The sequence below is a fragment of the Clavelina lepadiformis genome, chromosome 7 (genome assembly GCF_947623445.1).
Source record: "Clavelina lepadiformis chromosome 7, kaClaLepa1.1, whole genome shotgun sequence".
Lineage (NCBI taxonomy): Eukaryota > Metazoa > Chordata > Ascidiacea > Aplousobranchia > Clavelinidae > Clavelina > Clavelina lepadiformis.
The window spans coordinates 19,932,119-19,947,118 of NC_135246.1; the positions used below are offsets into that span (position 1 = coordinate 19,932,119).

At 38.8% G+C, this 15,000-nt stretch overlaps 1 protein-coding gene across 1 annotated transcript; it reads left to right on the forward strand.

The window, feature by feature from the left end:
• The first annotated feature begins 3,346 nt into the window (after window positions 1-3,346).
• On the forward strand, window positions 3,347-4,921 carry LOC143465116 (lactadherin-like). The gene is made up of 4 exons (XM_076963280.1): window positions 3,347-3,612; window positions 4,108-4,251; window positions 4,327-4,505; window positions 4,645-4,921. The coding sequence occupies exons 1-4, from the start codon at window positions 3,348-3,350 to the stop codon at window positions 4,780-4,782; spliced, it is 726 nt and encodes a 241-aa protein (XP_076819395.1). The 5' UTR covers window position 3,347; the 3' UTR covers window positions 4,783-4,921.
• The last annotated feature ends 10,079 nt before the right edge of the window (window positions 4,922-15,000 follow it).

Consider the following 15,000-nt stretch of genomic DNA (forward strand, 5'->3'; position numbering starts at 1 on the left):
TTTTTTCGACTTGTGTCCGACAGGTAGTCGCACGGTCAGCTTTATATTGGAGCTCCTGAAATGAGCTGTGTCAATGAAACTTAACTAAACTGTTTTAAATAAAAGATGTGCCTCTAAATCTGTAAATCTAATCGTGAGGACAACAAAACGTAACACTTTGTTTATGTCAAATTTTGATGAAGGTGTTCTGCAAAAGTTTTGGAAGTTTCCAGACAATGAAATGTTAGTTCCAAGATTTCTGGTTCCCACTTTCCACAATCTCGTTTATCAGATTTTAAATAAAAACTTTCAATTCCTTTCTCACGAATCGCATCAAACACAGGCGCCGGTGTGGTTTGGTGATTGACAGCAATAGCAATAACCAATAACGTTTGACTTGAAACAGCAAATTTCAACAAACAAGTTTCATTGTGATGTAATTTAACAAGGACCGGAAACCGTCAGTAGATTTTTATTATGAATTGCCCTTCATAGCGCACCACAAAAAAGAAATTTTTGGGAAGAAATTCGTTGGTTGCAGAAACCGTCGACGTTTCATATTTCAAATTATGATAACATGGAAATGTTGAGTGATAATATTTCATTGCAAACACAAACTTGTTATACCCATATTGATGGGTAAAATTACACTAACGGTACAGCGCCTTCATTGAAATCATATCACCATTACAGCCATTTATTCAAGTATATTCAAGCTTAAGTTTTTGCCGTTATCCTAATGGGAACATGTTAACATTGTGTTGGTTACTTCACTATAAGTATTCTTGTTACCAGTTTCATTATTTTTATAAAACACTGATGGTGTTCGTGTCACAGGATTTTTTTTACGCATGCGTTTTAAAACCAACACATTTTAATATTGCGTCACAATTTCATGTTTGGTAATTCTTTGTATATTAACGCTGAGAGGCTTGTTAATGTAGCATTGCACATTGATATGTATTTAGTTGTATAGTTAGATGTATATTCCACGATGTGTTTTTAGATTTGTATTAAAATGTATTTCACCCGTATTGTTGTGGCCATAATGTGTGACTGCGGTTTTATATAGTATTAGTAGATCATCGATATGCCACTTGTGAATCCTTTTATTGTTAGTAAGTTTTCTTCACACGTACACAGTTTACGCCTTTACCCACAACTTCCCCCGAGGTATGTTACGCTGCCCGCAATTTCCAATCTCACACCCTAATGATTATAATTAATTGATTACGCTGTGGTTTGGTGGAGAAGAGTTGATTCAGTCTACATTCGGCCTTGGACCCGTTGAAATTTAACAAGTCATAAACTCTGACATGGTAACACTTACAACTGATTCATTTGTTAGCATCAGACTCAGTCAGGATCCAATCCATTTGTTTCAAATCTCTGAGCTCGGTTTAGGTTTGTTTAAAAAGTCGAAGAAAAAAGACGATCTTTAACCAATCCACGGGACATGGGAAATGGTGCAGTGCAGTCGCAAAATATTTGTTGTTAAATGCTGGGAAAAAAGAATTTTTGACTGGAATATTTTCTATATAAATGCTGCTTAACTACGCAAATAAGTGACTAGTACATTGCAGTCGAGCTTACGACTATAGGTAATTTTTATGCAAGCAGGCGTATATGACTTTGTGCAACAGAGTATCGATTGCTTTGAAAGTTGAAACTAAACGACTTAAAGTTGTTTGCCAGATATAAACTGACGCTCTTATTGGTAGTTGCTTTTCTATGAAAAACGACGTCATAATTCAAACTTCAGCGCTGATAAATATAGTTATTAAGCTCGTATTTTCCTAGAAGCTTCAGCTTTCAGCCTGTTCAAAGTAAACAATTTCCTGCTTAAATGAATAACTTGATGTTGATATTTATTTTAATATTCCTATAGACCAGACGTGTGCAACAAGCGGCCCGCCAGGTTGTTCCGTGCGGCCCGCGTGGTGCTCAGCAAAATGTTGGAAGTGTATACTAGCCGTCACTCTTTGATGCGGTTTACAATACATCAAAGCAAGTGAAATTTTCGCGCGCTATGTACAGTAATATTGCGCTGAAGCTTTGTGATGTAAGAATGCTGCGTAAGAATGTAGTTCTGTGAAGGCAAATATTCCAAAAGTTTGCGAAGATCTGCAACAGAAAAAAAATACATTAATCTGTGATTAAATACGCTTGACTGAACATCTTCCATTGACAATTATTCACAGATTTTCAATAAACTGTCGCACACGTGTGTCGTGGACTGCATTAGCATTTCTTGACTACATAAACTACTTTCATAGAAAAACGATACTAATTTTTTTCTGAAAAAATTCATGCGGCCCGTGTTATCATTCAAAGTTTTGTATTTGGCCCTCCAGTGATAAAGGTTGCACACGCCCGCTATAGACAGTAGTCAAAGCTTAGAAATGGAAATAAGCTCTAAGCTTGTGGAGGGCTAAAACATTTAGTGACTGCGCCGACTGACTCGGTTGTATTATCCGTATAAGCAGCAATACGTAAGCAGCTGATTCTTTGCACTGAAATGTGTGAAATATACGAAAATAAAAATATTCAAAATAAAAAACACGGATTGTTTTTTCAAATCTGATTACTTTTATAAAGACATCCACACCAGGGTCACGGCGTAAGTGCTTTAAAGAAACTCAAAAACCACGAAAGAAGTCAGTCTTGATAGAAAACTGAAATAAGTCGACGGCAAATATCTGCGATGAACAAAAACTGGAAAAACTTTCGCAGGACATTTGTTTCTCTCTAGCACCTCTAGTTTTCATTCTGTAGGTTTTGTTCTTTCATTGGTAGAAGAGTCTCAAATATTGCTGACGTCATTTCCTTTCTTATTGTCTCCGACTTAGAGGTGATGAAGTTTACATTGCAAGCAAAGAGCGACTTTTAGCGTCAGCTTTTTTTGATAATTTGATCGACGCTTTGTTGTTGCTCTTTGGTCTAATGTAACGAAATAACTTAGCAATGTTATGGCGGAAGCGCTGTTGCTTTATTTCCTTTTATCCCACAAATATTAAAAGCAGATTGCGAATCGAGCACTATCACGTATATGTTCAATATACGCGATAAATACGTGATAAATGTCGATAAAATTCTTTAACTGTAATTTTCAGTTTTTCATTTTTATGACGTCATATATTTGGGATCGGTTCGGGTTTGCAGAAATTTTGAGGTTAAAAGTTTTGTTTCATTAATACCAAAATTTTTGCACGTCCTTATTTTTTACTTAATATTTCATACACAATCGACCAATACAAATCTGGACAAGTGTATTTCTGTGAATGCTTTAAGACATCTCGTTTCTAACCTTAAATGTCAATGAAATGTCTTACGCATATCTTTGTTGCACAAAATGCTCATCTCACGTCATGATCTGTTATATTTTGCAGACTGATAAACAAGTGAAGATGACGTCATTGATAGCGCCTTTCTTAGCCCTGTTGTATACTGTTAATCTGGCCAAGTTTGTGCTGAGTCAAAACGAACAGATTTGTTTGCCTGTTCCACCTAATGCTCTAGAAACCCTGCAAGGAAGGAAGGGAGATCCCGGTCCACCTGGTCAATGTCAATGCGATCTAAGTGAAGTTGTCGAACTGAGAGAAACCTTGATTCGCGTACTTCCAAGTCTTCGAGGTAAATCAGCAGCATGTTTTAAGTAAGTTGGTAACGCTAAAAGCTACCTTCTATCAAATATCAAATTAAATTTCAAGAAACATAAACATTAAACACAAAGTTTTAACCGATACATGCCGCGAGTTCTAAAATTGTTTTAATTATTGTTATTTTTAAATATTTTCAATTATCCCGATTCCATTGCATACAAATAGTTCGCAGGAATTCTGCGGTATTGAAATTTTTCATTTAACTTTGGTTTTAATGTTTGCTAAATAATATTTTTATACGACGCCACAATCTTCAAAAATATTTCCAATGCACTGAGTTATTGACCGGAACGACTGATAATAAAAACTATATGATTTCTATGGAGTTGTCTTCATCTTTCGATCTGTGCACCAGTGGTAATTCCCCACACAGAAGAAGAACTTTATTTATTTCTGCCAGGTTATAGGATTGGGGAATTCCCCACATTTAAGGATATTTTAACAACTTGATATTTATATTTTGCAGACGAATTTTGCTTGGCTGGTGTGAAAAGTGGGAAAGTGCGAGATGACGAAATGGACGCATCGTCGAAATGGGCCCAAGCTGAGGGCGCTCATGCAGGAAGATTGGATGGAGGTGCTCGTTGGGCTCCTCATCCATCTAAGCAACGTACGTCAAGTGGCTCTCCTCAAAGAAGTCTATCAATAACGGCATATTCGTTATTGACGTAATATTTCCATGCAGAGCCAGGAGAGTGGCTTCAGGTTGACTTGAGAACTCCGACCAGAGTGACAGGTGTAGTCACCCAGGGAAGAGGAGTCATTCAGGGAGAACGTGGTTGGAGAGTGACAAGCTTTAAGATATCATTTGGAGATTCCATCAATCAGCTGCAAGTGATACAAGATGTCGATGGAAACGACATGGTGAGTTTGTATTCATTAGGAAATGACGTGGTACCGAGCTGACGTCATCAAACCATATTATACGAAAACGAACGATAAATTTAATCATGTTTATATCAGGATGCACAGTTTCGTGTAGTTTGATTTTTTACTTTTGTAGATTTTCCAAGGCAACTCCGATGGTATCAGTCGAGTGGAGAATATATTCCCGAACCCAATTAGGGCCAGATACTTCAGACTTACTGTCGTCACCTTTAACCATGGCATCAACTTACGCTTGGATTATCTGACTTGTTAAGTCCACAGCACGACCAACCACAACAAAACACCAGATGTTGAAGCAGATTTCCCATAAACTCGTCATAAATTTCTCTATATACTATAAACTAAACTTCTGTGTATAAAGGCAATAAAACATTATCAACAATTCCACAAAAGTGAAAGAATGTTCATTTGCAAATAGAACCTAATCATTGACAGAATTCGTAAATTCACGCAACATGATTGATGACTTTTGTCGTCACTATGAGTTGTCCTTTTATATCGGATCGCGATATTCCGCTAAGATTTTATTGTTTATTCTTTATATAGCGAAGGTTGTTGCCGTTAAAAAGTAAGAGGCCTCTTTGTTATATTTTATTGCTTTTTAATTCCCGAAAGGTATTAGCTGTTAAACCTAAAACACATCTTTTTGGGTGTCAGTACGCTCTGAAAGATATTAATTATTCGCAATAACTATTTATGATAGACAACTTATAAGCTTGATTTTGTAATTAAGGCAAATACGAGAATCTCAAACTATAGTTTCTGTAAACTTTGGATAATTCTAAATTCAGAGACTTTAGTAAGATTGGTGAAACACTTTGTATCTCTGACGTTATTAACAAAAAAAACAACAAACATAAATCATTTGCACGATTTACTTTTCGATTGCTTGTCTCAACGCTTGGGCAGTTTGAAATAAAGTTGTCGGATGAATGAAGATGGGCTTTGTGCTCAACCACGTTTAGAATGTCTTACCGTACCGCTAAAGTCGGAGTTAGGCTACAAAGAAATCTGATTTATCCCATCTCAACCTGAAAGTAACCTACTTGTTGGTGAAAACATTCTCTGTTACGTAGATTGTGAAGCTCACAGTATGCAATTGGGAAAGCAAAGTGTTCACATTGACGTTATAATCTTGAAGATGATCTCGCATTTTTTGCTATTTTTAAACTGCAAATAACATGTCAACCGTTTTTACATGGAGACTTTCATCGAGTTCAACTTTTCTCTCGTTTCGAAAGTTAGAAAAAAGCAAAGCGAGTTAACTTGACTCACGTAAATGAATCGGATTCACGCTCAGAAGCGGGTTGAGACTTTTAACCACAATATCACAATAGTCACAAAAAATGCTTAAATGGCGTCTTATCGTCTTTCTGTCGCATCACGCATTACATTATTCATTTTAACGCATCATCATCATTCTGCATATTAAGCATATTCTATTTAGTGTTTCTTTGTTAAATGATTGTAATATCCTGCTATCAGTTAATGATTATCATTTGTAGTGAAACAACTATTCGACATAATATGTCAATCAAATTACTTGCAGCAATAAATCCAGATCTCGACGAGTCGTTATCCAACCAGTTACAAATAAATCAGTGTTGGCCGACTCATACCCCAAATAAGTACGATGTTCGTTGATCGAGCATCGATTGAAAGGGATTGTTGTTGTTTTAACAATCCCAGTTGTACTGGCTAAGTGGTTCGCCACTCAAACATAAATTTATTAATTAAATTTATCCGATTAAATTATCTACAAAACAAAAATGACATCAATCTAAACGTTTGATATTCCAAAAAAAGCAATATTGTAAAAATGTGGTCAATTTGATTTCTATGGGATTGTGGTTACTCCAAACACTTTGCTCAGAAGAAGAACTTTATTTATTTCTGCGATACGAGGTCATGGGTTTGGGGAATACCCCACATTTAAGAACATTTCAGCAACTTGATATTTATATTTCACAGACGAAGTTTGCTTGGCTGGTGTGAAAAGTGGGAAAGTGCAAGATGATGAAATGACCGCATCGTCGATTAACAATCAAGATTTTCCTGCTCATGAAGGAAGATTGGATGGAGGAAGATATTGGTATCCTCATTTGTTCAACTTTCGTAAGTCGTGCGTCTCGCCTCTAAGAATCTTATCAATGCTGCCAAGATATGATGACGTAATACTTTCATGCAGAGACGCCAGGAGAGTGGCTTCAAGTTGACTTGAGAACTCCGACCAGAGTGACAGGTGTAGTCACCCAGGGAAGTAGTAATTATTGGGTGACAAGCTTCAAGATATCATTTGGAAATTCCACCAATCAGCTGCATGCGATACAAGATGTCGATGGAAACGACATGGTAAATTAGCATTTGTGATGAAACTCGATAAAAGTTAAGTTGTGTTTATATCAGGATACACAGCTCTGTTTATGTTACCGGCCTTTTTCTATGCTGGTTCGAATAGACCTGCAGTTAAACTATAGAATTGTATTTGCTAAAAATGGTAAAAACATGGCACGTCTGCACACAGTTCAGGCATCGGTAGAGTGACTGGTTCGCCAACCAGCAATGCGCAATTACAACCATCAGCGCCTCCGGCCGAAGGCAGAAACACAAGGCACGTCAAACGAGCACAAAACACGTAACACTCCTCCCCCTCCAATAAATTTCTCTTCGACATTAGCATACTGGCTATAAGCTAAATATATGGAAAATAAAACGATAAATTGCAATATAATCACGAAGCAACCGCTAGTACTTCTGTTACCCAGATGAATGTGTTAATCTTGAAGAAAATTGTAGACCACGCATGCCACAGTGGGCCACAAAAAAAGGTTTACAAAAACGATTCCTCAAACACAGCAAAACGGTGCAGTAGCGAAAAAATTATGATTATCACACCAATAAAAACAAACGGTAATCAAGGTAAAGCATTTCTATGTAAATAATATAAATACAAACATTACATTGAAAACCACAGCAAAATTTTAAATAACTTGTTATAAAAGAAATTCAAACATTTGTTGACTATACCAAAACAATAGTACAAGCACAATAAAGATGGGTTACAAATAATGCTTCATGCCAATAACACAACAAGGGTATAAAAACGTGAGATTGATAGCTAAAATAGACGATATATTAAGCGGATCCGAAATAAAATACCATCATACTTGGTATATGTGAAACTGTGGTATATAAAACACAAATCATAGGAAAGTAGTCAACAACATAACATCAAGCATCACACGAATAAACAATTTATACGTTTCTACGTCTGGGTAACGAATAGTGCGACGTGGGCTTCGGCGAAGTCGACCGTTATTTCGGGAGTTATACTAACGTTATTAAAATTGTTACTCTCGTGACGATTTGCATTTGATCGGTTAGGCCTATTAAAAAAGTAAGCTCCAGTCAAGGGCATGTCTAATTGCTGGGGGACATCTTCTGGGCAACTAGCTTGATTATAGGAAGGCATCCCTGTATGATGGTCTCCTCTGCTTAGCTTTAGCCTGTTAAAATGTACTCTTAACGTCCGTTCGTGATTGCGAATCAGACAATTTACCGGCGGAAAAGTCTCAACAACTTCGTAGGGGCCTGAATAAGGGAGGTGAAACTTTCGCTTTTCATCTTTTGATATGACAGTGTTTCGCAGCATGACCTTATCTCCTATTTGAAACTCCACTTGTCTCGATACCGACTTGTCGTAACGTTCTTTCATGGATTGCCGACGTTGTTCGAGTCTCGTTTTCACGACTTCGTGGACAAGCCGCATACGGTCTTGTAAATCGAACATTGCCGACGATGATGGACGACTTGAAGGCTGTCCTGTCATCAAATCTGCTGGTAACCTCAATTCTCGTCCAGTCAGAAGAAATGTGGAGAAACACCTGTCTCTTCGTGTCGACTGGCGTTATAGGTCGCACAAATTGAGGAGAGAGATTTATCCCAGGATAGTGGATCGCGCTGGACATAATTCTTCATGATGGAAAGGATGGTTCTGTTGGCCCTTTCAACTGCTCCGTTCCCAGAAGGGTGGTATGCTTTGGTTCTTGATTTCTTGCAGCCGAGAAGATCAATAAGCTCTTTAAACAACTGGCTCTCAAAGTTTCCTCCTCGGTCGCTGTGAATCCGCTCCGGAACACCATGAATCGTCATCCAGTTATGATAAAGAACAAATGCTGTTTCTTGGGCTGTCTGTGATGGCATTGACCAAGCCTGCATATATTTAGTGTACATATCAGTGGCTACCAGTATGTAACGGTTTCCTGAATGTGTCACAGGAAGTCCTCCAAGGACGTCAATCTCTATTCTTTGCATTGGCTCCAACTCATCGGAAGGTACCAAGGGCGCTCTTGGTGTTCTAGAAGGAGCTTTACGTAAATCACAGAGTGTGCAACGCTCACAATACTCACGTACATCCGTTTTCCAGCGTGGCCAGTAAAATCGTCTTGAAACTCTTTCAGCTGTTCTATCAACACCCCTATGTCCTCCTCCATGTGATGCGTCATGTAACTCTTTCAGGACTCTCAGACGCATTTCTTTAGGAACCAGTAACTGAAGACGTTTTCCTTCCAGCGTGTCTTCCAGACTGCGGTACAAGCACTGGTGTACTAAAAAAAAACTCTCCAAACAAAGACCAGTAATGTCGAACCTCACTGCTCAACTTCTTAATTTTCTTAAAAGGGGGTCTTGCGCCGGCTCTAATCCAACCTAGTACTACGAAAAGATGTTCGTCGGACTTTTGAGCTTGTGAAATTTGATCAGGAGTCCAACCGAAACCCTCACGAAGATCAATACTTAAAAAACTTTCCGTCGAGGTCTTACAGGTTTTAAAGTTTTCTTCAACTTCAAACAGATACCTCTCTGGATTCACTTCGACGCTATTAGAATCACTTGTTTTGCTGCTCTGTGGCCTTCTACTAAGTGCGTCTGCATTGGAGTGCTTTGATCCAGAGCGATGTATTAATTTAAAATCAAAATCAGCCAATATTTCAAACCAGCGCGCCCATTGACCGTATGTCTCTTTTGCTGTCCACAGCCACCGTAACGAAGCGTGGTCCGTGCGAAGAAGAAAAGGTGTGCCAAGATAACAACGAAATTTCTGCACCCCATAAACAATTGCCAGGAGTTCCTTCCTCGTGGTGGAATAATTTCTTTCTGCTTTCATTAAAGACCTACTTGCGTATGAAACTGGGTGCTCTTCACCATCTACAATCTGTGACAAAACACAGCCGAGCGAAGAATTTGAAGCATCTGTATCGAGGATGGATTGCTGCGTAAAGTCCGGGTATCTCAATACCGGGTTTGTTACGAGTGCGTCTTTCAACAAGTTGAATGAGTGTAAACATTTATCATTCAGCAGAACTTTTTTTGATGCTTCGTCAAATCGTACAGTGGGGCTGCAATTTTGGCAAAATCTCTGACAAACTTGCGATAGTATGATGCGAGTCCCAAAAACTGCCTTACATCCTTTATCGACGAGGGCACAGGCCAATTGGAAACCGCAGAGATTTTCTCCGGATCGCAGGATACACCAGATTTTGAAACCACATGACCCAAGAATCTAACTTCTTCTTTAAACAAATTGCATTTAGATGGTTTAAGTTTGAGGCCACCTGCAACTAATCGGGAAAGCACGTCGTCCAAGTTGCGCAGATGATCTTGAAAGGTGCGTGCATATATGATGATGTCATCCAAGTAAGCCAATGCACCATTCCATTCAACCCCATCGAGCACAATCCGCATCAAGTGTTGAAACGTGGCAGGTGCGTTTGCTAGTCCAAACGGCATAACATTAAAATCGAATATACCTCGATGGCAAGTAAACGCTGTCTTTTCACGGTCGCCTTCACTCATCGATATTTGCCAATAACCAGATTTAAGGTCCAGTGTGGTGAAATATTTGCACCCCGAGAGTTGATCCAAACTGTCATCGATCCGTGGCAAAGGAAAACTGTGCTTCTTAGTGCAATCATTGACAGCCCTGTAGTCAATGCAAAACCTCGTATTGCCGTCCTTCTTTTTTACCAACACAACTGGGCTAGACCAAGGCGACTGTGAGTGACCAATAACGTTATCATTTAACATGTCCTTTAGCAAGTCATCTACCTTTCGTTTGTTTTCTTCTGACATTCTTCTCGGGTGTTGGCGTATGGGTGCAGCGTCTCCCGTGTCGATACTGTGAGTAAGAATATTGGTTTTGCCAAGATCACGTTTAGAGAGTGAAAACGCAGCTTTCCGTCTTCGAATTACTTCGATTCGAATTCAACTATTCAACTATTCAATTCAATTAATTCGATTCGAATTCGCTTCTCGCTCAACATCTGACAAATTAAGATCATTTAGATGCAGTTGTTCAATAAGAGACGACACGTCATCATCGGTCGCTGGCTTGTCAACCTCTTCCGATATACAACATAATGAGTAGGCATTAATGTACGAAACATTTTCGCCAACAATTGGTATTAAATCTGCAACAGTTGTCCCAGCCGGAATGCACTTGCTTTTATTCGTAAAATTGGCAAGTCTAACTGGCACCAAATTTTCCTTAGTTTTTGTTACGTAGTTTGCGCCTAAGATTTCGTATTTGTCTAGTAGGCTTTCAGATCTCTGTATAAAAACGTCGTTAGACTTGGACTTTGTCGGGCGTTTAACACTACAGGGCAGCACAACCTCAGTAAACGCGGGGATAAGCAGTGACTCAATTAATGCAATCGAGGAACTGTGCAAAATACCTGGTTCTCTCAATAGCGGTTATGTTCCCCCACCAGCCTTGAGTGTCATCACATCATAGTCAACGATGCAACCATGGTCTTGAAGAAAATCCAAACCCAGAATGCAAGACTCCGACAAGTTCTCCGCAACAAAAACGTCGCGAGTGGACTCTATTCCGGCAACGGTGAAGTTTAGCTTCGCATTTCCTGCCATCACGATATCGGTTCCGCGTGCGCCAATAAATGGAACATTTGAAGGGCAGTCATTTAAATCTTGAGCGGAACATTGTTGGAAAGCCAAATGTGATATGACGGTAATTGATGCACCAGTGTCAACAAGCGCAAACAAGGGCTTACCATTAATGACAACGTTAACGTACCTATATTGTTCTGCAGAGACGGTCTGTATCTTGTAAGTGACAAATTCTCGTTTTGGCTGTGGTGATGGATTCAGGGGCGGACACCTGTGCCCGCCCCGTTTGCGTTTCCCTGGCGGTTGCGTTGAAGACAATATCGACTGATGTGTCCTCTTTCTCCGCATGCAAAACACGTGCGTGATTCCCGGAGGCGAAAGGGATGATTGTGGTTAAGACGAGACCTCCGTGATATCTCCGATAGTGATTCACGCAAGGTGTCAACTTCCTGCCGCAGATCCTGGATCATTTGTTTCATTTCCTCGAAAGCTGATGGGCCTTGCTTTATTGGCTGTATTTTGGAAACGTGTTGTTGTACATGCGCAGGTTCCATCATTAATAGCTTTTTGACAGCATCTAAAAACTTTGGACACTGTACCTCTATGTTGCACGTGACCAGCCTTTCTGCTTCATGTTTGTTACGCAGTCCAGCTATTAAAGCGTTATACAAGACGTCATTCTTCGTACTTTCATCTTCCGGTTTCGGGTATGCAATTGCTCCCAAATTGACAAGGGCGTTGACGTAACTTCGATTCGTTTCACCGAGAGCTTGGGTTCTTTGTATAAGCTACTGTTTAGCCTTGTTACATCGAAGCGAGCAACAAGAAACTTCCTCAGCTTTGGATTTTAGTTCTTCATAGTTCATGGTGCCAAACTCTGCACCGTTGCATTTCATTTCCAACTTCACCTCTTCCGGTAAACTAAGCATAAAAGCATGTTTTCGAGCAGCTGCTGTTGCGTCCACACTGTCGCAGAAACTTTCGAAAGTTGATAAAAACGAGCTAAAACTTTCTCCAAGTTCAAACTTCGGAGGAGGGCAAAAAAAATTCATCGCGGATAAAACTCGGTCCAGATCACCTTCTTTATACACGTTTTTTAACTGCAGGTCCTGCCGTGCTCGCCAAATGTTACCGGTCTTTTCTTATGCTGGTTCGAATAGACCTGCAGTTAAACTGTAGAATTGTATTCGATAAAAATGGTAAAAACATGGCACGTCTGCACACAGTTCAGGCATCGGTAGAGTGACTGGTTCGCCAACTAGCAAGGCGCAATTACAACCATCAGCGCCTCCGGCCGAAGGCAGAAACACAAGGCACGTCAAACGAGCACAAAACACGTAACACTTATTTCGATTTTGTTTGTTTTTGTAGATTTTCCAAGGCAACCCTGATGACACCACTCACGTGCAGAATATATTTCCGAACCCAATTAAAGCTAAATACTTCAGACTTATTGCCGTCACCTTTAGTCGTGGCATCGTCTTACGCTTGGATTATCTGACTTGTTAAGTCCACAACACGAACGACTTGAAGAGACCACCCGATTTTGAAACGAATTTTTTGCTCATACTACTGTTAATTTCATGCAAATATGCTAATATTAAGTCCGACAAAGCTTCAATAGCACTCGAAACGGATATAATCAATCTATAAGCGGTTTTACATTTGTGGCAAAGGTATTAACCTTTGCGTCGAATCGTTACGTTAATCTTCTAATTGCTTTACCTAAAAGTGGTGAATATTTAGTGCAAGAAGTTCATCGGAGAATTGTTTCTTAACAATGTAACTTTTGTCAAACCTTTGCCAGAAAATATGCTGAATTAGCTGGAAATATCAGATATAAGATGGCCAGCGGTTTACTCTTCCGCGAATTAGAGTTTAAATTCTTCTCTTGAGAGCAAATGCAGTCGCCATTATCATTTTTCATAAAACAATTAACCAAACCGTAAGATGTTATGATCGTTTGTATTTTTTTGCCTGCCTGACATTAGATGTCTATTGGTCAAGTAGTAACGTTGTACCCATTGCACTGGCTTCGTGATTAGCTGTTTTATGCATCGTTATTTGCCAAAACCTGTTCCACAAGCAGCTCTACAAAATGTTTGAGTGTTATATTACGTCACGCACACTTTCAACATTGCATGAAGTGCTCTCCATCCTGTAATAAATTCTGCCCCATACCAAGTAAAGTTTCATTTCATTATCATTAACTTCAGCAACTTTTCTCCAATCGTTGTTAATAACTTGAAAGAAGAAAAGCGGTTTCATTCAGGAAACTAAAGCTGGGCGATGAAGTGAAAATGCATCTTGTTTTGTTGATGCTATCTACTGTGTCGTAATTGCTGTTTGTTTTCGACACTATTTATGCTAATTTTTGCTATAGCATGACGTCACTAACTTGCAATATAACCCTTCCGTCCTCACCTAAACTTCAATTACAAAAATAATATTTCATTGTTCATAATATCTTCTGTGACATCATTCACAGAAATAATGACGCTATCCGCTATACAAAATGATTAAGAGAACATTTTGTGAGTGAAAGCAAACTGATCTATGGTTTGTTTCAATAATTTATGATATTTTGGTCATAGCCTAGGTCATGCCATACCAAAGCCTCAGTTTTAGCCTAAAAGTTAAAGTGGCGCTAAAGAGCAAAACTGCTGCTTAACCATTAAAGGTTTGTTGGTGGCGTGCCAAATCGCCAACACTACTTGGTCAGACTATTTTGTTGCGATCTCCAGGGGGCGTTGATTGGTTCTTGGTGACCATCTTTGCAATGTAGTCACCGTACAGAGCACACGATCAGATTGGAATGAAACTGAAATAATGTTGGAAACTGTTCAGATAAAAATGAGACGCATTGCCTCCAGTAAAATGGCAACAACATGGTGACAGTACGAGTCCGCACCGAAATGCCATCCAAAATATCATGCACTATAACTGCTGTCGAAAAAACTAAGACACATGTTGAACAGTAATTAAATGAATGTTGTCACGCAAGCTTTGTCATTTTATCTAAATCTGGCAACAGCTCATGGTGTTTCGTCACGTTAATTACAATTAAACGTTTTAATCAAAGACAAGAAATTACTTACATGAGGATCAGAGACATGATAAAAGCATCAGGTGGTTTCGAGAACTCGACATTTAGCAAAAAGAACTTCAGTTGTTTTGTCTAAGATATAAATGAATTTTTTAAGCTTTTCGATTAATGATTTGCGAAGTGACAAGCAAAAACTTTTTCAACTTCAGTTTTAATCTGGACCTTGTAAATACAAAATGAACTTGCACAGGCAAAGAATAATTGCTTTAAGATATCTATTGATTAACATTTTGTGACCTGTTCCTATATAAATAGATTTTAACTATTTTCAAATTGAAGTTTTTTTACACAGGTTGTTGCTAAATTAAATTTGTTACTGTCGCTGTAACTGTCACTTATTTCGTTCAAGTGTTCGTTCAAGTGTTCGTTCAAGTGAGTATTTATTGCAAATGTTTTTGAAAATTATTCTATTTATACTTTCTAACTCAAATTGTTATTATTGCTAAATTGTTTTTGTGGTTT

What these genes read in the sequence shown, in the direction of transcription:
- LOC143465116 (XM_076963280.1), top strand. Translation starts at nt 3,348, where the DNA reads ATGATCTGTTATATTTTGCAGACTGATAAACAAGTGAAGATGACGTCA. An exon ending in CGTACTTCCAAGTCTTCGAG is followed by an intron (nt 3,613 to 4,107) that starts GTAAATCAGCAG and finishes TATATTTTGCAG; the next exon opens with ACGAATTTTGCTTGGCTGGT. An exon ending in TCCTCATCCATCTAAGCAAC is followed by an intron (nt 4,252 to 4,326) that starts GTACGTCAAGTG and finishes ATTTCCATGCAG; the next exon opens with AGCCAGGAGAGTGGCTTCAG.